This window comes from Hyperoodon ampullatus (assembly GCF_949752795.1).
Source record: "Hyperoodon ampullatus genome assembly, chromosome: 2".
Lineage (NCBI taxonomy): Eukaryota > Metazoa > Chordata > Mammalia > Artiodactyla > Ziphiidae > Hyperoodon > Hyperoodon ampullatus.
Window position 1 is genome coordinate 9098343 of NC_136915.1, and position 22849 is coordinate 9121191.

A 22849-nucleotide genomic window follows, 5' to 3' on the forward strand; every position below is an offset into this window, starting at 1 on the left:
GGTTGGGTGAAGGACAGGATGGTGGGAGGTTAGAAGGTCAAGGACTCGCAGACCAGGAGTTGGAGGGATTGTCCACATGCAGGGTGAAACCACCCAGAAGTTAGGTGTGTGCTGCAGAAAGTGACAGTGAGCTGGGAGCTGAAACCGTCAAGGAATAAATGACGAGGGCTTCCTTCCTGGCCTGCCTGGAACTTCGAACCGAGCATTTTAGAGAGGAGAGAGGGAGAATGGTCGGGAAGCGGCGACTGGAAGCAAAGAGGGCCCCCCCTCCTGCCTAGAGGTCTGAGAGAAAGAGCCCTCACCTGACAGGGCTGCTCGGGAAGCAGGGTCCACAGGGATCTGTCATCAGTGTTAGGAGTGGATGCCGGAAGACACGAGAAAATGACAAGGGAAAGGGGTGGTACAGGGGTTGGGGAGAGGAGACCCCAAGGGGCCTTGAACACGACAGCCGGGGCTGGACCTCAGGGCAACCAGGGATGCTGGTGAAGCGTGGGAGTGGGGACCAGGGCTGGGCGTGGCTGGTAGGAGGCGGGCACCCTATCCTCACCCCTCAGAGTCTCCCTAATCAAACAGGACCGGCTGCGGTGTGGACCAAGGTCACTGCCACCCTGGCTTTGCCCTGGAGCCCATGGAGCTGAGCCCTGACACCAGCCACAAGGAGAATGTGCCCCCCAGGCCGGCCACCCCCCTGAGGCCAGGCAAGAGGCTCAAGGGGTCTGGGTCAGAGGTGGCAGGAGCAAGGTTCCCTCGGGTAGCAGCCAGGCGCCCCTTTCCCAGACAGGCCAGCCCAGGGCCTTGCTAATTCCAGAGATTAGCTGTTCAGGGCCAGCTGGGCCAGGACAAAGTCTTCCAGCCTGGGGCACGAGGGAGGGTCAGGAAGTCAGGACATGAGGTGAGGAGGGGGGGCGCAGGAGTGGGCCTGTCTGGGGCCCCTGGCAGAGAAGGGGCCCTCACAGGTCAGTCTTCTGGCAGCGCTGGTGGGCTGGGAACCTCCCTGCTCAGGTTCCTGGGGCTTCCAGAAGGCCACAGAGCTGGTGCAGCCAAGAGTGGGGACAGCGGGCTTCCCTGGTGGCGCAGTGGTTGAGAGTCCGCCTGCCGATGCGGGGGACACAGGTTCGTGCCCCGGTCCGGGAAGATCCCACATGCCGCGGAGCGGCTGGGCCTGTGAGCCATGGCCGCTGAGCCTGCATGTCCGGAGCCTGTGCTCCGCAACGGGAGAGGCCACAACAGTGAGAGGCCCGCATACTGCAAAAAAAAAAAAAAAAAAAAAAGAGTGGGAGCATCCCAAGAACAAATTCAGATTCCTATTTACGTGCCGGTTTCTCTGTGTTCTAGCTGTGTGACCGTGGGGCAAGGTGCTTAACCTCTCTGACCTTTAGTTCCTATCTACAAACTTTCATGGCCCACACTACCTGCCAGGCCCTCCCAGGCATCTCACCCGCCCCCAAGAGGCCTTGTCTCCCAGCTGCAGAATGGTCTGGGGGCTGGGGAGACCTGCAGGGAGGGAGCGCCACCCCCTCGGGGCCAGAGCAGCCCACGTTTAGCTGTTTGATACGTTGAGTCTTGCTTTCACCCCAGCTGCGGTCGCCGCAGCACCTCTTTGCTCAAGCTGGACACCAGGGAGCCATCAGTGACACGTCTCCTTCCTTCACCCTCTTCTAGGCCTTCTCAGCAGACCTGATCTGTCTCCTCTCCACCCTCCTGCTGCCCCCATCCCAGCTCCATCACCTCTCGCCTGGGACCCCTCAGCAGCTTCCCAACTATCTCCCTGCTTCCCTCTGCCCTCCTCCCTGTCTCTGCCCTCTCCCTGTTCTGAGTCCCTGCACTGTCACCAGGTCGCTGCTCTGGCTCAAGACCCCCGGGTGCATCCACTGGTCCACCCAGGATGACAGAGCTGACGCAGACCTCTGGAGCCTGGGCTCCCTCCCGTGTGGCGCCCTGTCCCTCCCCACCTGTCCCTCTCCAGCACTGACCACCAAGTTCTCCCCCAGGGCATAACTGTCTGTCCTCTTTTTAGAGCAATGGAGACTCCGGAAGAGCCTGGCCAGTACACATGGCCAGTGGGTGCCCATGGGCCAGGCCGAGAGCAGGGGGGCTGCCACCACACCATCCCTGGGGACAGCGCTGTGCCAGGAGCCCTGCCGAGTCCAGAGCAACCTGACCAGCCCCAGCCTGGGCCTCGTCCTGAAGGACACGACTGGCCAGCTGACCAACTCAAGCTTCCGACAGCAGATCAACTTGCAGCCCCTGGCCGGGAGGCCCCAAAGAAGAGCTCAGGCGTTTGCCATCCAGCAGAGCAACCTGAGCGTCAGGGAGACCAGCGTGACTGAGTGGGGACGTCGCCTCTGGTCGGGGGATCAGGAAAGCTTCTGGCCGCACAGGATGCCCGAGGGAAGCCCCCTACCCCGACGGCCACTTTCTTCCCCAGCCTCCCACCCGAGGTGTTCCCGGCTGCTGTCCACCAATACCCCCTGCCCAGACATTGGGCCTGCTGCAGGCCTGGGCCCACTCGAAGGGCACACACGGCCAGACCCCAGATCCCAGTGTGGCCTGGGGGGCTGGACCTCCAGGCTTGTGGGAACCCTTCACCCTGGAGGACCTGGCTTCACCCTGGAGTCTGCCCAGAGCCGGACTTGGGCTCCGTCCCAAGCTGCCATTCACCAGCTGCTGGCCTCCGTGCAACGCCTGGAGCGTGAGGCGGTCCATCTCAGGTGCCAGGCATCCCGGGAACCCCCAGGCCCTGTGCAGCAGGAGCCCTGGACCAGAGCTGGCCAGATACTCCCTGCTCACCCCCAGCCCAGCCAGCCTGTTCTTGCTTCCTGGGATGAGAGGAGGAAACATTCCCAAGGTTTCAGGGAAACTGCAGGTTTCCCAGAAGCACCGGGCGTCCAGGATGGTCTCTCAGACTCTCAGGCAAGCAACAAGCCTGCATCACTGGACACTACTTTGGAGATGCTGCCCAGGGCTGCCCTTGACCCTGAGCAAGGGGTCCTTCCTGCCCACCCTGTAAGACAAGGCGAGAAGTGCTCCCCAGGGACTACATATGGCAGGGGACAGAGGGAGGACCCCCTGCCCCCTCAAGGGGAGGGCAGCAGGGAGGCCAGGCTCTGCTCTTCAGCCTCGTCCTGTTCAGCCTGGGGCATCCTCCCTGGGCGGGAAGGAGGGGACAGGACCCCACGGACCAGGTCGGCAGGGAAGAAGAGAGGCCGGCTTCTGGTCCGCCAGACACGGCCCCATGAGGAGTGACCTGCAGGTAGAGGCCAGAGGGGTCTGGGATGGGAACTGGGGGACTCAGGGTTGGGGGAGGAGGGCTGCCTCCCAGGAATTCTCGCTCCAAGCTGGCTGTCACTCCTGTGTCACCCTCCCTCAGAAAGGGAGGCCATAGGCAGGCAGGCTTAGCAGGGGGTGTCCAGTCCTGCTTGCTTCTTGGCCTGAGTGCTGTGTCGTGTCCCTTTGTTTTCCAAGAACGAAGCCGGAAACACTGTGAGCCTGGAGTCTGAGATAGGCCGGTGAGGTCATGGGCTGAGGGGTGGGAGCCAGGGCCATGCTCCTGGGACGCCTCCTCTCCCATTTGCCTGCAGACTCGGGCCTGACGGAGATAAGGCCCCGATGGCAGATCCTTGCAGAATTTCAGGGGGAGGGAACCTCCCGGGCCCCAAGGACAGGAACAAGGGGACTGCCGCTCCCAGGAATCCTAAACCTGTGAGGCTGTCCTGCATTCATTCCCCTGCCCCCAGGAGCTCTCTTGTCTGGGATTTCCAAGGCTAGCCCTCCATAGAGGGAAGTTCTCCCGGGGTCCAGCCAGCTCTCCTGCCAGAGCGTGGAGCATCACCCTCCATGCTGGAAAGGCGACGTGGGTGCTGCTGAGCCCCCAGCTCTCCCTGGGGCTGGGGACCAGGCCCATCCCCTAGTCAGCCTGGTCTGTCCCGGCTGTCCAGATGTTTCAGAGCGTGGCAGCACTGGGTGCAGAGGCGGTGGGCGGTGGCAGCGGCCATGGCGCTGGGCTGCCGGCAGCTGGCAGCTGTTGAGCAGGGGCCTACGGGTGCCGCGGTGGACACTGTGGCTCCGGGAGGCCCAGCTGGAGGCGGCGTAGGGACGACACACGCAGGCCCTGCTGGCGCGGACCTTCCAAAAGGTTAGGGGCCTCCAGATTGGCCCATGGGGAGGTGATGAAGTGCCCGTGCGTCTGGGGAGGAGGCTCTCCTGGGGCGCAGGTTGTTCCTCCTGAGTGATTCGCAGTAGGGGGGAGGCAGTGTCAGCCCAGACATGACGGAGCTCTGCCTGAATTCAAATCCTGTCTCCGCCACTTTCCTTTTCCCCACATTTTCTCACTGTGTGAGCTTGGGCAAGTTACTTAACCTCTCTGTGCCTTAGTCTCTTTAGCTTTAAAATGGGATCATAATAGTACATACCTCTCAGGGTTGTTGTGAGGTTAAATTAATAAATATAAGGAACTCAGAACCCTGCCTAGCACATAGCAAGCGCTCTACTGTTTCAGTGGTTGCTATTTTTTGTTTGTTTGTTTTGCTTTTTGTTTCTGTTTGGCTGCACCGTGTGTCACGTGGGATCCTAGTTGCCCAACCAGGGATAGAACCCATGCCCCCTGCAGTGGAAGTGCAGAGTCTTAACCACTGGACCGCCAGGGAAGTCCCAGTTGTTATTTTTTACTAGCGGTTTGCCAGCCAGGACTAGGAGGGAACTTCTATGTTCTTCCCTCCTTGGGAAAAGTGCTTTAGGAGGGCCCAGCTCCAGGTTTTGCCTCCCGAGGAAAACCCTGCCTCTTGGGCTCTATCTCTCCATTCATTCATTCACTCATTCATTCATTCCCAAAGAGGCAGGGGAGTCTAATGGTTAAAACCACAACGTCTGACTCATGTCCCCGCCCTTCCTGGTGCCCCCCCGCCCGCTGCTCAGGGTACATTTGAGGCGACAGCCAACGTCCCTCTTGGAGAAACTTGATTCAGCAGCAGAAACAAGGGTGGCTTCACATCCAGGCTGGGCCAGGACCCCCATCCTCCAGGGGAGGCCAGGACCGAGGCCCCTCAGGAAGGAAGCCGGTGGTGGACACCACCTGGAGAAGCAGGTAGTCTGGGACACCCCGGGTTGGTCAGTGTGACCTGGGTAGTGCTGGTGGCCTTCCCTCCATCCTTGTCCCCCGTTTCCCCTCCCCCACAAGAGAATGAGGATAAAACCAGCAAATGTGGACCAAGGTTTGTGCAAAAGGATGTCCATCACGGCGTTATTTACACTTCGTGAAAACTTCGAAACAGCCTAAATACCCAACAGCGAGAGAGAAAATTGTAGTTTAACCATGTGATAAACATTTGGCAACAGTTCAGTATGATGCTTATTGAGATTTTAAAAATTCCTCCCCACTCTTTTTTTCTTTATTTTTTGTTTCGGTAGCTTTACTGGTGTTCTTTCTAATCATAACAGTCATGCATGTTTGATTTGAAAAAACATTTGAGGTAGATGGCAATATTTCAATTAATTTGAAAGTTTCACCTCCCTCCTTATGTATATTATTCCCCTTCCTGGAAGTAGGTTTATGGGTATTTGCATATTTTTTTTTTTTTTTTTTTTTTTTTTGCGGTACGCGGGCCTCTCACTGCTGTGGCCTCTCCCGCTGCGGAGCACAGGCTCCGGACGCTCAGACCCAGCGGCCGTGGCTCACGGGCCCAGCTGCTCCGCGGCATGTGGTATCTTCCCGGACCGGGGCACGAACACGTGTCCCCTGCAGGAGCGGGCGGACTCTCAACCACTGTGCCACCAGGGAAACCCTTGCATAGAATTTTTAATGAGAAGAAAAACGGTTATGGCAATGTTCAATGAAAAACAAAAAGAGTATAAAAAAATAGTACCTAAAATATTTTTTCCTATGAACGTAAAACGGTGCATAGAAAAAAAACCCAGAAGCAAAAATACTAAAATGTTGCATAACAATGTGAATTACTTAATACCACTGAACTGCTCGCTTAAAAATGGTTAAGATGGGGCTTCCCTGGCGGCCCAGTGGTTGGGAGTCCGCCTGCCGATGCAGGGGACACGGCTTCGTGCCCCGGTCCGGGAGGATCCTGCATGCCGCAGAGTGGCTGGGCCCGTGAGCCATGGCCGCTGAGCCTGCGCGTCCGGAGCCTGTGCTCTGCAACGGGGCGAGGGGTAGGGGGCGGCAGTGGGAGGCCCGCGTACCGCAAAAAAAAAAAAAAAAAAAAAGGTTAAGACGGGGACTTCCCTGGTGGCGCAGTGGCTGGGAGTCTGCCTGCCAATGCAGGGGACACGGGTTCAAGCCCTGATCCGGGAGGATCCCACATGCTGCAGAGCAACTAAGCCTGTGTGCCACAACTACTGAGCCCAAGTGCCACAACTGCTGAAGCCCGTGTGCCTAGAGCAGGTGCCCCACAGCAAGAGAAGCCACTGCAACGAGAAGCCCGCACACCTCAGTGAAGAGTAGCCCCTGCTCACTGCAACTAGAGAAAGCCCGTGCACAGCAACGAAGACCCAACGCAGCCAAAAATAAATAAATAAATAAATAAATAAATTTAAAAATGGGTTAGAATGGGCATCATCAGAAAATCTACAAACAACAAATGCTGGAGGGGGTGTGGAGAAAAGGGAACCCTCTTGCCCTGTTGGTGGGAATGTAAATTGATGCAGCCACTATGGAGAACAGTATGGAGGTTCCTTAAAAAACTAAAAATATAACTACCATATAACCCAGCAATCCCACTACTGGGCATATACCCGGAGAAAACCTAATTCAAAAAGAGTCGTGTACCACAATGTTCATTGCAGCACTATCTACAAGAGCCAGGACATGGAACCAACCTAAATGTCCATTGACAGATGAATGGATAAAGAAGATGTGGCACATACATACAATGGAATATTACTCAGCCACAAAAAGGAACAAAATTGAGTTATTCGTAGTGAGGTGGATAGATTTAGAGTCTGTCATATGGAGTGAAGTCAGAAAGAGAAAAACAAATACCATATGCTAACGCATATATATGAAATCTAGAAAAATAGTACTGATGGACCTAGTGGCAGGGCAGAGATAAAGACGTAGATGTAGAGAATGGACTTGACACAGTGGGGGAAGGGGAGGCTGAGATGTAGTGAGAGAGTGGCACTGACATATATACACTACTAAATGTAGAATAGATAGCTAGTGGGAAGCTGCTGCATAGCATCGGGAGAGCAGCTTGATGCTTTGTGATGACCTGGAGGGGTGGGATAGGGAGGGCGGGAGGGAGGCTCAAGAGGGAGGAGATATGGGGATATATGTATACATATAACTGATTGACTTTGTTGTACAACAGAAACTAACACAACATTGTAAAGCAATTATACCCCAATAAAGATGTATAAAAAAATTCAAAAAGTAGAAAAAGAAAGTCACAATAATCACATCAGTATTCCTTAAAATAAAAAATGGTTAACATGGTAAATTTTATATTATGTGTATTTTACCACTATTAAAAATACAAATAAATACATAAATATCATCCCCCATTCCCCCCCGCCAAAAAATGTTAAAATGATGGTCATCTTTGGAGTGGTGAGATTAAAGGTGGTTATTTTCTTTTCCTCAATTTTCCATTCCAGTGATGTATTGTTTTTGTTCCTATTTTTAAATGAAACATATGTGTTTAAAATAATTATTTAAGTAATATTTATTTTAATGCATGTGTGTTGTAAAAAACCCTAATAGTATTGACGAGAATTCAGCAAAAGCAGAACCCTCCCCCCAAATCACTTACATAATCAGGAGTAGAACGTACTGTCTGGAACAGAACAGGGGGTGGCTCAGCGCACTTTTGCTCCTGCAGGCAGATGGCACTGCAGGACTGGGGTGGATGGGTTGGGACCAGGTGCCCTCCCTCTGCCTGGGCATCAGTTTCTCTCTAGGCAATTTTACTCTCAGTCCAAGGAGTCGGAGGAAGGAGGCTGGAGCCCAGCCGATTCCGTTGTGCTCTGGGCCGAGGCCAGATGGAGGAGGCATGGGAGTCCAGATCCTGCAGGCTCTGCAACAGCTGGCTGGTAAGATGTAGGGTGCTGGGAAACGGGGGAGACGGAGCCAGGCAGGGCAGGGGGCCCTCAGTGAGTGAATGAGTGTTTATCGAGTATCTACTCTGGCAACTTCCCAGACAAGATCTCATTTGATTCTCTCGTGGTGACCTCAGCAAGACATTGTGCCCATTTTACTGATGGGGAACTGAGGCACAGAGACATGAAGTGACCAGCTCAAAGACACACAGTATGAAAGGCGCACATCCTGCATTTGTGTGCCATGGCCACTGGTACAGGCCGGACAGAAGCTTGAGTGTTAGAATTGGCAAGTCCTTAGACATGACTCACTCGTGGGGAAACTGAGGCCCAGAGATGGAGAGGGACTGGCCGGAGGCCACACGGCCTGGGGTCCCAGGAGTCAGTGGTCCCTCCTGGCCCTGATGGTCCCCTCCATTCATTCTCTCTTCCCCCTCTCTTCCCTCCCTGTCGTCTTCCTCCTGTGGTACCATCAGAAGGAATGGGCCAGGCAGGAGAAGGGGGTCCAGGGAGAGGCCTCCGGGGCCATGATGAGGACTCAGAGGATGGAGAGGCCCCCCCCACCAGGCCTGGTGCTCTCCTGTTGCAGATGCAGCCTGGGTGTCCCCACTGGACACCCAGTGCCAGAGAGCCTGGCTCTGCAGGTAGGGGAAAGTGGGAATGGGGACCGCCTCCCCTGAGGCAGAAGGTGAGATGCAGCTGGGAGATGCACTTTAAGTCAATTCTTGACTCCTAGGGTTGAAATGATGAAAATAAGAAATGAATACATGTGCCATTTACTGAGATGCTAAGACCTGCCAGACACCACCCAGGGGCTGGGATTTAGTTATAAGCAAAGCTTAATGCCCACTGTCACTGGCCCTCATGGAACCCATGGCCCAGTGCGGGGACAGGCAGGAAATTAACAATCACAAAGGGTGTGTGTGTGTGAATACCACCAAAGTTAAGTGCTGTGAAGGGAATAAACACAGATCCACATGAAGTTGTTTTTTTTCTTGTTAACTATTTTATTATGGGACATTTTAATCTTACATAAAAGTAGGGAAAATAGGATAATCAACCTCAGTGTACCCATCATCCAGTTTTACAAAAATCACCTCCTGAGAAAATTTGTTTAATCTGTACCCTGGCTACTTCCCCCACTACATAATTTTGAGGCAAATCCCATGCATCCTACCATTTCATCTGTAAATATTTCTGTAGCATCTCTGAAACATAAAGTGTCTTTTAAACAACAAAACCACCATGCCAGGATCACACCTAAAAAATGAATAATTCCTTAATACCAACAAATATCTGGTCAGCATTCAAATTTCCAATTGTTTTACAAGCAAATATGTTGTTACAGTTTTTGGGGTTTTTTTTTTTTGGTTTTGGTATTTATTTATTTATTTTGGCTGCGCTGGGTCTTAGTTGCGGCACGCGGGATCTTTGTTGCGGCATACAGACTCTTAGTTGCGGCATGCACGCGGGATCTAGTTCCCCGGCCAGGGATCGAACCCAGGCGCCCTGCATTGGGAGCACGGAGTATTACTCACTGGACCACCAGGGAAGTCCCTGTTGTTATAGTTTGTTTGTATTGGGATCTAAATAAGGCCCACATGCTGTCATTGGTTGAGGAGTCCTTAAGCTCTTTTTAATCTAGGGACTCCCCTCTGTTGTTTTTGTTTGTTTGTTTGTTCCCTTGCAAGTTACCTGTTGAAGAAACCAGGCTGCTTGTCAGGTAGAGTTTCCTACTGTCTGCATTTTGCTGATTGCATCCCCCGATAGAGTTTTCCTTTTCATAAATTTATTTATTTATTTATTGTCTGTGTTGGGTCTTCGTTGCTGCGCACAGGCTTTCCCTAGCTGCCACGAGCGAGGGCTACTCTTTGTTGCGGTGTGTGGGCTTCTCATTGCAGTGGCTTCTCTTTGTTGCGGAGCACAGGCTCTAGGCGCGTGGGCTTCAGTAGTTGTGGCACAAGGGCTCAGTAGTTGCAGCTTGCAGGCTTAGTTGCTCCACGGCATGTGGGATCTTCCCGGACCAGGGATCGAACCCGTGTTCCCTGCATTGGCAGGCGGATTCTTAACTACTGCGCCACCAGGGATGTCCCCGATAGTTTTCTATGAGAACTTTTGACAAAGGGAGCTGACTTCGACCAGGGTTCAGCAGAGATGGGAAGGGTGCATGTCTGACTGGTGGAGGGACAGCAGACAGGAGTGCCAGGCAGAGGGAATGGAACAGCATGTGCAAAGACCTCTGACAGGGAGAGGAACATGGGAAATGCAAAGAACGGCAGTCCAGTCGGAACCCTGTTAGTACGGGGTTGGGGGCTGGGGTGCTTTGAGATGAAGTTGGAAAGGTGTGTCATGGTGGGTGGGGGACAGACCATGCAGAGAGTGCCTTGCTGTCAGTGGGGCGGAGTCAAAATTTTATCATCAGAGCAAGGGGACCGCTGCTGGCGGAGTTTAGCAAGACAGTAAGATAATTTGACTTGAGATTTGAAAAATATCACTCTGGTTACTGTGCAGGCACTGACTGGAGGGGCGGGGGCAACAGTGAATGCAGGAGGGCAGGTAGGAGGCTGCTGAGGCCATCCGGGCACCCAGAAGTGACAGTGTGGCCTGAGCAGATGGCATGCTGCACCATCCTTACAGCAGCCCCATTTTACAGACAAGAAAGCTGAGGCTCAGAGAGGTGAGTGGCTTGCCCAAGGCCTCAGTGGTGTGTCTGGCACATGGCAGGAGGCTGTAGCTGCAGTCATTACGATGAGCACCAGCACGTTCTCTTGGCTCTCCAGGTGCTTTGGGGCCTGGCAGTGGTTCGTGCAAAAAGGGACCCAGTACCGGGACCACATGGCCAACCGCCGGGCAGGGACCCTGAGGATGTGCCTGCAGCAGTGGGTGCAGATGAAGCAGCTCCAGGCCTCAGATGGGGCGAAGGTGACCCAGCTGTCCCTTTGTTGGCGGGAGGCAGGTGAGCGAGTGGCGGGCCGAGGGGCTCCCTCTCTCTCCCACCCCAGCAAACAGCATCACTTAAGCTCCTTCTGCAGTCGCCCAGTTGATTTATGGATTCTCGTGGTGGGAGGTGATGGGATCGGGAGTTTTCTTGGGGATGAAGCCTGGCAGGCCTGGGAGGGCCCGGAGGGGTCCCTGGAGCAGCAGGCTTTGGTGGGCCCCATCCTGACCTCCATCATGAGCTCCTCTAGGCGAGAGGCCTGTTCAATCTTCCACCTGGAAGAGATGTAGCCCCTGCTTCTGGGAAGCTCCTGGTCTTAGGGGGATGCACAACCCCTGCCCCCGACCGACCAAAACGTGACAGAGGAAGATGGGATCTTCCAGGTGTCCCGGTGGGGAGGGTTTGGGGGTGGTGGCAGGGGGCAGTAGCCACAAGGGGAGAGGTCCTAAGGGGTCTGAGGCAGCGTCCACCAATGGCTTTGAGCAGAGGGTGGTCACTGATTCATCTCTTGTCTGCTTCTCAGGGAACATGGCCCTCCTCAGTTCAGCCCCTGGGGGGCCACAGCCCATAGCCTGGGGGGGTGGCACAGACCCAGGCGCTGCCCCGGGAGCAAGGCCGGGGCTCCCTGTAGGAAGCCAGCTGGAGGCTGGCCCTCCACCGGGCACCGCTGCTCTGGAGGACGCAGCTCTCCCAGCGCCAGCAGGCGGAGTAGGTGTCTGTGAGTTTGTGACCTGGGGTTGGGCCTGGAGGACATGGGGTGGGAAGTGAGCAGTCCTCAGCACTGGATGGAGTGTCCCATAGGGAATGGGCCACATCCTGCTCCTCTCTGTGGCCCCAGCATGGGGCCTGGCACCCTGTGCTGCCCAGCAGGCATGGGGCCTGGGGAGGTAGCCTAGGAACACTGAGTCAGTGATTGAGCAGAGAGCTGTGGGGGACAGGGAGGGGTCAGGGGCACAGACACGGAGTCCTGCCAAGGTGGCTGGAACCTGATGGGGAGGTTGGTTTAATGCTCGTCTCCCTTCCCAGAATCTGGACCCACCTCTCACCCATCTCCTGGCTAAGTGGGAGCCTCCTGGTGGCGGGAACCGTGTCTGTCTCCTCACCACTATCTCCCAGCGTCTTGCAGATGCCCAGGCTGCCGAAGGCACAGAACAAATACCATAAATGAATCAGTGAAGGAGCCACTTTTTCCCCTGCCTCCATTTGCCTTATTACACAGCTGGAGAAACTGAGGCTCAGAGGGGTCAAGCAGCTTGCTCTAAATCACACTGAATCAGGAGCAAGAAGGTCCCTATAGTGAGACCTTCTTGTGATGCTTTTATACAAGATGGGATGCTGGGACTCAGAGCCCAGGCTGATGGTTATGGGTGAGAGAGCCAGTGGAGGTCAGGAGGGGCCAGCTTCACTGACGGAATGTCAGCAGGAATGTAAGCCAGCAGCTGCAGGGTTAAGAATTCTGTCCTTAAAAGCTATGCACCTAGCAGAGGAGCTCCCACGCTGCGATCTATTGAAAGTCAGCCCTCGACGACACAAGGGGTTGTAAAGAAACAAAGAAACAAACAAAAAACCCAAAATAACAAACAAAAAAGAACAAAACAAGAAAAAAATAAAAACAAACCAAAAAAAGCTATACACCTGGCATCCATCAGCCCCACACCCACTTGGTCCACTTGGACCCTCAGTCTCTTTTAATGAGTCCCTGGAACTCTAAGGAAACTCAGTTCACCATGATCCTTCAGAATGTAGCCCTCCCTCCCCCAGTCTATCCTCTGGCCTTTGGGTACTGGGTCACAGTCCATATCTCCCTGCAACATATCTGAGGCTGCCCTGTAGCCTGAGATGAGTGCTCGGATCCCAGGTCTGCTGTTGTTTGGAGTTTGGGGAAATGACCTTCCCCCAGGCCTCAGTTTCCCTACCTTTATAACCGAGTGGAGGCAGAAATACTGGTGTGGGCTCTTGAGTCTTGGGTCCCTGGGCCTGGGCTCGGCTCCGCCCCCCATCAACTGTGTGGCCCCCACGCACCCAGGGAGCTTGGTGAGGATCAACCAGGTGATCAGGGCAAGTAGAGCTGTGGTCTCGGCCTCAGCTGCTCACGGGGGGTCACCCTGGCGGCTTTGGAAAAGTTGGGAAGCCCAAGCCGCACCCAGACCATTACATCAGAATCTCCGGGGGGGCTTCCCTCGTGGCGCGGTGCTTGAGAGTCCGCCTGCCGATGCAGGGGACACCGGTTCTTGCCCCGGTCCAGGAAGATCCCACATGCTTCGGAGCGGCTAGGCCCGTGAGCCATGGCCTCTGAGCCTGCGTGTTGAGAGCCTGTGCTCCGCAATGAACAGTGAGAGGCCCGCGTACCGAAAAAAAAAAAAAAAAAAAGAATCTCCGGGGCTGGGACCCCAGTGAGCATCGGTATTTCTTAGAGCCCCCGGTGGTCATAGTGGGCGGACCGTGTGGGAGGTGGGGTTGCCCAGCTCTGGCCCAGCGTTTGGCTCACCGTGGCACCCTTCCAGCACCCCCAGCCAGGGGTGAAGGGGGGCCCCGGCACTCACCTGCCCCCTCTGGTAGCTCCTTCTTCGAGGGCGTGCAGCAGCGGGCGCTGCGTCACAGCCTGAGGGGTTGGCACCTGAGGGCGCGGGATCCAGGCAGCGCCAGGACCACCTTGGCCCCAGCGGGTCTGTGCGGCGTCCTGGGAGGGGAGGCCCTGACGGGCCGCAGGACACCCCGCAGCTCCCTGGAGCAGGTGAGGGGGAGAGGGTGGGGAGGGCTGGGAAGGGGCGGGGAGGGGGAGGGGGAGAGGGTGGGGAGGGCTGGGAAGGGGCGGGGAGGGGGAGGGGGAGAGGGTGGGGAGGGCTGGGAAGGGGCGGGGAGGGGGAGGGGGAGAGGGTGGGGAGGGCTGGGAAGGGGCGGGGAGGGGGAGGGGGAGAGGGTGGGGAGGGCTGGGAAGGGGCGGGGAGGGGGAGGGGGAGAGGGTGGGGAGGGCTGGGAAGGGGCGGGGAGGGGGAGGGGAGAGGGTGGGGAGGGCTGGGAAGGGGCGGGGAGGGGAGGGGAGAGGGTGGGGAGGGCTGGGAAGGGGAGGGGAGGGGAGGGGAGGGAGGGGTGGGGGTGGGGGAGGGGAGGGGAGCGGTGGCAGCGCCCGGGGCACCCAGGACTCCACACCTCCTTCCCCAGGCTTCCCGGGCCCCCGCCCTCCTGGAGGCGTTCCGGGTGAGCTTTCTGTGGGCAGCTGGGCGGTGGCAGCAGGGGCGGCACCTTCTGCTCTGGCAGGCGCAGGCCCAGCAGTCCCGGGGCGCGGCAAGGTGGCACCAGCGCACCCTTCAGAGGCGGTAGGGACCCCTCCCCAGGACGGGTGAGCCATGCTGCCCACCACCCTTGGATTTACTGTTTCCCATCAGTCCTTGCCCTTCCCACCACACCCCCTTGGGGTCTGCATCCCAGAGGGCTCCCCTCACACCCCGGACTCAGATCCTCTCAGAGCCTCCTGCCCTCCTACCCTGCCCTGCTGAGAGGTGTGAGGTATTCATTTCTCCCAGAAATTTCACGGCTGTGGTAATCCCAGCTTTGTCCCGCACTGGCTGTGTGATCTTGGGGAAGTTGCTTAACCTCTCTCTGCCTCTATCTCCCCGTTCGTATGGGGGTAATAATAGGACTCACTCCAATGGGAATCAGCGAGGGAGGGGCACGCACATCCCCTAGCACAGTGCCTGGTGTTAGTAAACACGCAGCCCGTAGCAAGGTTCCTCACTAGGAGCTGAGCACAGCACTTGGCCTCGGGGGTCTGGGGTCCCACTGTATCCCGACCACTTGTCATTGTGACCCTTGGAGAAGCATTTAAGCCCTCCAGCCCCCAGCAATCCACTCTCCCCCATGATGGATGGAGGGAGAAGAGTCACCCCAAGCCCTCCCTGCTTCTGAGGGGAGGGGAGAGGAGGACCGGGCTGGCCCAGGGTGGCAGTGACCACCTGAGGGTGGACACTCCCCTTCCTAGCATCTTCCTTGGCTGGAGCCACTGGGCAACAGCCCAGGGGGCCAGGAGAGAGCTGGCTGCCCGCCAGGCCTGGGATCAGAGCTGCAGGGCCGCGCTGGGCCTATGGCGGCAGCAGCTGGTGCAGCAGCAGGAGACGGAACAGTGGGCCCGGGAGTGGGGTGGGGACAGCAGCGATGTGCACTGGGCCACTGGCACTGCTGCTGGCAGAGTGAGTGGGCATTGGGACAGGGCACCAGGGCTGAGGGGGGGCCAAGGTCCGTCAGGGACACCCAAGATTCTGGTCCTCTAGCACAAAGTTTAGTGATGGGACACTCCCACAGCCCACCCCCCGCCCACCCCAGGACTGGGTGGCAGAGCAGGACCGGGGGGCGTGGACGCTTGGGTTCACGTTTCCCGCTCTTCATGTTTCCCGCTCTTCACGTTCCCCGCTCTTCCATTCCCTGGCTGTGTGGACTTTAAGTGTGCTACTTAACCTCAGCTTACTCATCCGTAAAATGGGGATAACAGTGGTACCCTCCCCGCCCCCGCTAGAGTGATTGCGGGAATTCTGAGACGATCCACACGAAGTGCTTGGCTCAGAACCCAGCTCCTCGGGGTGCTACCATCACCATCACCATCTTCATCTTCATCCTTGTCATCCTCACCTGGCCTTCAGGAGTCACAGTGTCCTCAGAGCCCAGCACAGAAGGCGGGGATCACTGGGGGCAATTTTAGAGGCTTCTCACTCCACCGCTATCATATCAGTGGGCTGGCAGGTAGAGATTTGGTTGTTCTGGAAAGTTCGTGTCCTGTCCACTGGGGACAGCTCCTTCCCCAGCCTAATCGTTGCCCAGGAATGTTGACCCAATGTTGCCAGACCTCTATTTTTACAGAAAAGCTGGAAATCTGTATTTTTATGTGAATTCTCCTGACTCTTAAACATCGTCAAGAAATCAAAAAGACAAAACTCTGAGTTGGTAGGCCTGGTCACCAGTAGGACGCCTGTAATGGGAGCATCTTAACCCAGGCAGTTAGGTGGCCTCCTTGGTTCCCACTTGGGTAGAGGGCAGAAGCTGGCAGAGCAGGGGCCCACGGTTCCTTGGGGCCCAGGCTGAGGCTGGAATGAGCGCCTAGGGGCACTTCAGCATCTCTCTGGCCACAGGACAGCAGCTCCTGCGTGAAAAGTACCAGCGGTGTGTGCGGGCCCGCCTCCAGGGCCTGCGCAGGGCCGTGTTCCGGGGCTGGCAGGAGGCAGCAGCTCGTCAGAGACCCACGATGGCTGGTCCAGAGCAGCTCCTACTGCAGAGGTGGCCGGGCCTGGGGGTGGGAGAGCGAGGGTCACCCCCACCCCGGGAAAAGCAGGGAGAGAGCCCAGGGATGGGAAGCTGGGTGGCCTCTGCAGCTCTAGGGGCAGGCCAGGCTGGAGGCCTGGGACCCGGGCATCATGGGCATGAAGGGAGACCCCAGCCTGGAGTCAAAACCACCAAGCTTCCATTATATGAATTGTTTGGGAGGTGCGGGATGGCAAGCCCCTAACCCCACCGGATGCCCTGACAAGCCGCAGGTCTCCACCTCCTGGCCAGGTCAGCCCTTTGGTTTCAGAGCTCACAGTTAAGATGGGGAAATCAGGGACTTCCCTGGCGGTCCAGTGGTTAAGACTCTGCGCTTCCACTGCAGGGGGCACGGGTTTGACCCCTGGTCAGGGAACTAAGATCCCACGTGCCTTGAGGCCAAAAAAAAAAAAAGAAAAAGATGGGGAAATCAACTCCTCAAACAGCCACCACAAAGAGAGAGAAATCTGAAATAGAGATGTTCTAGTGACACACATATACCGTTCATGGGTGCATGTTTAAAAGCAGAGGGGACAGATGACACCTTCTCCCAGGGTTGGTTCTGTACAAACTCACACGCATTCACAGTGTCCCCACGGGGGCATTGAACCATTCACCGCAGAGTGGCTGATGTTTTCTTGGTCCATCTGGAGCAGGGGACCACATTCTCCTCACTGACCTCCTGCTCCAGAGTGGCCTTGTGAGGGCAAGCAGGGCGTGGATGTTCTCTTGGTGGAGGGGGACCTGAACCCACAACTGCCAGGTTCCTACACCCTCCCGGGCAGCACCTGCCCCCGGAGCATGGGTGAGTGCATGCCAAGACCCCTAAATGAAAGCCAGAGCTTTCACCTGTTATACATCCATCCATACGTTCTTAAGGCAAGGGCTGTGTAGGCAAAACTGTGAAGAACCAGTGATGGTCTGTGGGGAATCTTTTCAGGTGTGATTTTGAATTAATGTGACTTTTGACTGGGAAGTCGGCTGGGCCCCTTCTCTGCACCTGTTCTGCAGCCACTTCCAGGCCTGGTGTGGAGTAGTGAGAGACACAGGGATGCCCCGGGTCAAGGGTCCAGCCTTCCAGGATGGCCTGAGGAGATGGGCACCAGGGGCCACATTTGCCAGTGAAGCCTCAGAAGTTGCAGCCCGGCCTCAGGAGCAGCGCGTGGCCCAGGCCTCCTTCTCCTGCTGGAGAAGCCAAGAACAAGGACACCAGGTGGACAGCAAGCTGAGGAGGGCCCGGGCCCAGCAGGCCTTCGTTGCAAGGCAAGCGGCCCCAGGCCAGTGCTGTGAGGCCCGCCAGCAGGCAGGAGAGAGAATCCAGGCCCAGGCCCTGTGCTGGATGCTGTGGGCACGTGAGTCCTGCCTGCAGCGGGTCAGCCGAGACCATGCTGCCCCGAAGCTGAGCGCCAGGTGGGTGCCCATGGCCTGAGGGCAGCCTCGCACTGTGCTTCCAGCTTAGGCCTTGAGCTCGTTTGGGGCCAGGGTAGAGGGAATTTGACGGCTGGTGGCAGGTCTCAGGGGGCTAGGGGTGATGGGGAGAGGAGGTCCTGGTCCCTGGGGTCAAATTCCAGCTCTGCACTTTCCAGCTATGCTACCCCTCTTTGGGCAAGTCTAACTTTTTTTTTTTTTTTTTTACATCTTTATTGGAGTATAATTGCTTTACAATGGTGTGTTAGTTTCTGCTTTATAACAAAGTGAATCAGTTATACATATACATATGTTCCCATATCTCTTCCCTCTTGCGTCTCCCTCCCTCCCACCCTCCCTATCCCACCCCTCTAGGTGGTCACAAAGCACCGAGCTGATCTCCCTGTGCCATGCGGCTGCTTCCCACTAGCTATCTATTTTACGTCTGGTAGTGTATATATGTCCATGCCACTCTCACTTTGTCACAGCTTACCCTTCCCCCTCCCCGTGTCCTCAAGTCCATTCTCTAGTAGGTCTGTCTTTATTCCTGGCAAGTCTAACTTTGAAGGTCCAAGGAAGATTACAGGCCTGCCTTGCAGGGTGGTCCCGGGGATTAGAATAAGAAACAATGTGTGCAAGTTCTCCGCTCAGCTCGGGCCAGACACACACCAGGTCCTGGATGATATAAACCAGTGCTCGTGGGGGGATGGGAGGGAAGGAGGAGCTGGCAGGACTGCTTTCTCTGTGTCCCCTAAACAGGATGCCCGTCCCCGTCGTGTGACAGGTAATTCTGCTGCTCTGTGCCCATTTGAACGTGATTTCCCCAGAAGAGGGATGGGGGACGAGGAGCACAGGCAGGGCTTTGCCTGGAGGTCCCCCTCCTGCAGTGCGCTGGCGGGGGCAGAGGAGGGCTCCCCACAGCCCGCTGTAGAGTCCTGGCCCTGATGGCCTCCGTGTGGGCTCCTCCCTCGCCGCCAGGGTCCTAGAGGCCTGCGCCCAGTCAGCGACCCGGGGCCATGTCCAGTGAACTGCCATCACCCAGTTCCAGCGGGCTGGGCCCAGGCGCCTCCTGCGAACCCACTGGGCCCAGTGGCAGACAGCGCTGCTCAGAGTGTGGCTGGAAACACAGGCCGAGGCCCAGGAGGCCGGCACAGCCCACCCCAGGCCCAGAGCCAGCCTCAGGCACTGGCCTAGGCTGGCCGCCAGAGGGCACCTCCTGGTGCTGAGGAGGTGGGAGGTCCAAAATGACCTCGGGGCCACTGGCCTCAGAGTCAGCTTGATTCAGCCCCGATGGTGAGGGTGGTTGCATGCTTTTCCAGGACCCCAGCGGCCTTGTGGACACCACCCCTACACGTTCTCAACAGCCTCCTGGCCGGGCAGCCAGCCAATTACAGGTCCATCAGCACTTACTGAGCACCCACTGAGTGCCAGCCCAGGGCTGTCTGCCACAAAGAAGCACCCTGGGTCGCATCTGTTAGGGAGACAGACACCTAAACTCATTATAAGTCATGGTACAGTCTAGGATCAAGAGAGGTAATTGGAGTCAGTAGCAATTTTTTGTCTTTTTTTTTTTTTAATTAGAAAATGAAACATGCTCATTATAGAAAACCCAGAAAATATAAATGAAAAAATATTCTTTCATGATTCTCTCTACCCAAAGATTACTGCCAGTCCGTCTCCAGACCAGAAGCATTAGTTCTGATACCAACAAATGGTGACAAAGAGCTGGGTGGCCTAGCACGAGGGAAGAGGCCACAAGGAAACCCGGGCACAAAGAGTGACACTGCATGGCAGTCTAGGGACATGTCATTGCGGGACACATAGCCCCAGAGTTACTGGCAGGCCACAGAGTGTTCCTCAAGGTGAACTGGCATCAAAAATCCTGTTTCAGGGTGCCACAAAATATGTCATAGACTCTAGAAAAGTTTCTAAGAAAAAAGACTGAAGTGGTTTGTTTTAAATGGAATTGAAACGGACTGGCTTTGGTTATTTGCAGAATCCACATATTTACCTATGTGGGGCTATGGCGACAGCAGATTCTGGGGTCTCAGGGTATTTTATGTCTTGATCTGTGTTTCAGGAGAATTTTATTTTCAGAGTATGTTTATGAACACTTCCATTCCATTTCTGTCAGCAAAGGCAGGCAGGGATCCCGTTTACTGATGGTGAAACTGAGACTTGTAGAAACAAAGTAAATGTCAGGAATGGTAAATGGTAACTAGGGGGCTGAATTCCAGGGCCCCCTCTTTCTACTGCACGCACACGCGCGCCCAGGAAGCCCTCACCTAACGACGGGGTGGGTTTTATGCCACCTCATGGTGGCACACACTCCCTTAGAGAGCCCCTGGTGTCTGTAGAACGCAGTCGCTGGGGGCTCAGGCCCTGGAGTCAGACCACTCTGGAGAGGTGAGGCCTCAGACAAGTAAGTTGACTTTATGAGGCTGAGTGGGGAGAGTAATGCCCACCGCACAGGGTGTACCTGGCACAGGTAAGCTCTGATTGGCAGCCATTTTTGGTCCACTCACCTTCCTGAGTCTCGAGCCATGTGGGAGTACGGGGAAAGAGGCAGTGGCGTGTACTGATGGCCATACTACTCTCGGGCCCTTCCTGTCTCCTCTGGGAGCCTCAGGGCTCGCGGGAGAATCTGTCCCACTTGTGTGCACACAAATAGGAGGCCCTGTTACTGGTCGGGACAGGAATCCTGCCAGGTCACTTGGGCCCCTAGATGTCCAAGCCCATTGGTTCAGGGTTTCCTCTTTGTTCCCTCAGGCCCGCAGCTGCAGGCCACAGGCCACAGGGCCTGGCCTGCCCAGCCCAACCAAGCACCACAGCCCCAGTGGACAGAGGAAGCAGAGAGAAACGTCCCGGACTCAGAGTAAGGAGACTCTCCCTCGGGGAATAAACAATGTCTCAAGTGCCGGGATGAGACCGTCACCAACACTCACGGGCCTGGAAATCAGCTCTGAACTCTTGGCGAATCCATCTTATGCATTTACTGTGTTCCCCACCCATCTCCTCTTCTGGAATATTCCACAATTTTGAGAAAACAATTACAATTTCTCCTGCCCCACCCTTTGGGGCCGCAGCCCAAGCCTTTGCAGGAGGCTTGGGCAGAGATGGTGGAAGCAGGGACACAGGCTCAACACCATTTCTCGTTAACTCTCTTCCTAGGGCTCAGCTTCCAGAAGTAGCAGGGGGAGAGTTTACTCCCCTGAATGATGTGTTAACCTCTTCCGAAGCCCCTTTGCCAGGTGACAGAGAACCTCCCCTCTGCCCCGCCTCCCAGGTCCAGCTGCAGGGGCCCAGGGCCAGCGACCTACGGGGTCAGAAGGGGACTGCAGCTCTGAGACCAAAGACCTCGAGGGCAAAGGCGAGGCCGAGCAAAGGTGTCTGGGGTGGGAGGAGAGCGTGTGTTCGTGGAGAGGGAGGGCTGAGGGTAGGGGTGGAGGGGGAGGGCTGAGGGTAGGGGTGGAGGGGGAGGGCTGAGGGCGTGGGCTGGGCTGAGGGGCTTGCCTGACCTGGGCCCTCTCTGGCCGGTGCTCATCCTGCAGCAGGCCCAGGCCCATGGCTCTGCCCTCTTTCCTGGCCATGAAGGGGTCGTGATGCCCTTTGCTGTCAGGACACACACCAGGGCCTCTTCCCTCAGGAGGAACTACCTGCAGCGCTGGCGCCTTGAGGCACTGCTTCGCCAGCTCCGGGATTCCCCGCAGGCCAGGCCTGGGCAGCTGCATGGCAGCACTGGGTAGATGCTCAGGGCATGGAGGGGCGGCCCCTCCCCACGCTCACGCTGATCTCCCGTCACATCCCATTCCCAGCCCTAACCCCTGGAAACGCAGTCTCTGAAAGTAAGTTCAGGCCTTTGGACCTACCAAGCCCGAAACCTCGGGAACAGGTGCAGGAATCTGCACTGTTAACACACCTCAGATGACACCTCCTCGTCACATCTCCTTCCTCCTGGTGGCGCAGTTGCAGGCAGGGAGAGGCAGCAGAGGGGCTGGGGGCTGCCAGGCCGGGGACAGCGGTGGGCCCAGCTCGGGGCCTCCTCGCGACTGTCCCCATAGCTCAGGCAGTGGCACCTGAGGCGGGCCTGGCGACGGTGGGCCCTGCGGCTGCAGGTGTCTCAGCGATTACAGCAACAAGAAGACCGCTGGGTCCATTCCCAGGTACTGGGGGGCGGCCCCGCCCCCCAGCAGGCCCTTCCTAGCCGTGCCACGCCTGCACATTCCTGAGCTACAGTCCTCCCTGCTTGCTGCCCCCAGAACCCCTTCTTTTTCAGGGGAGGGGTCAGTTCAGTTAGAGAAAACAGCCTGGATTCCAGAGCCCTTAATCCAGCTGGTGACCTCGTGCTGAGCACAGTCCTGGCCCGTCACTGGTCCGGGGACAGGGCTTGGCCTGTGGCACAGAGGCTGCTCACACCCGCCCGTGTTGGGTGTGGGTCGCTGAGCGCCCCTCCCTGATTTGCACTCAGAGCCTGGCTTCCCTGATCGCAGGCCTGTGCGTCTGGCCTGGGGCAGAGGGAAGGGCCTCCTCTTCCCTCGGGGGCAGGAGCTGGCCCGGAGTTCTTCCAGCACTGACAGCACACACCCAGGAGGGAGCCAAAGAGCTTCCAGGCCTTTGAAACATGGCACCAGCGTCTGGCAGCCAGGGGCCTGAGGGGCAGAGCCAGCAGCAGCGGGAGGCCTCGGAGCGGGCAGGCAGCCGCCAGAGCCCCTGTGCTTGGCGGCCTTGGGGTGAAGCAGGGGGCCCCTGGAAAGGAAAACAGATCGGAGCCCCACCCACCTGAGGAGTACAGGCTCAGGCACAAGGCACTCAGGCCAAGAGCTCTGAAGGACAATAAAACACCCTCCCCAGCCCCGGCTGCTTCTCTCAGTCTCTCCTAAAGGCTGCCCCCTGCCCCACCCAGCCAGCCCCTCTGACCTGCTTCCTCTGCCGTCAAGCCGCCCTGTGGACAAGCGGCCCCCTCTCCTTGCCCTGAGCCGGTGAAGACCCGCAAGCAGGGACTGGGACAGGGACCAGCCTACGTGCACGTGTCAGTCACAGCCCCTGGGTAGTGGGGCTTGAGGACTGTTGCCTGGGGAGCAGTGCCAGACAGACAGCTTCCGGGACAGGGTGCACGGACGGGAGGGAGCGGCGGGCAGGAGGAGGTCTGCCCGAAAAATAAGCCAGGAA

At 56.9% G+C, this 22849-nt stretch overlaps 1 protein-coding gene across 1 annotated transcript; it reads left to right on the forward strand.

The window, feature by feature from the left end:
• Positions 1-628: 628 nt before the first annotated feature.
• Positions 629-22463, forward strand: LOC307063552 (uncharacterized protein C1orf167; the record flags this gene model as incomplete). Its single annotated transcript, XM_079719758.1, is given in 22 exon segments — positions 629-698; positions 2018-2579; positions 2581-2611; positions 2614-3185; positions 3939-4042; positions 8636-8690; positions 10827-11002; positions 11508-11702; positions 11823-11871; positions 13544-13718; positions 14147-14301; positions 14964-15171; positions 15495-15651; positions 16105-16249; positions 17285-17683; positions 18508-18607; positions 20450-20555; positions 20967-21066; positions 21275-21353; positions 21357-21396; positions 21399-21422; positions 22312-22463. Coding segments are annotated over 22 exon segments (3654 nt in total).
• Positions 22464-22849: the final 386 nt, after the last annotated feature.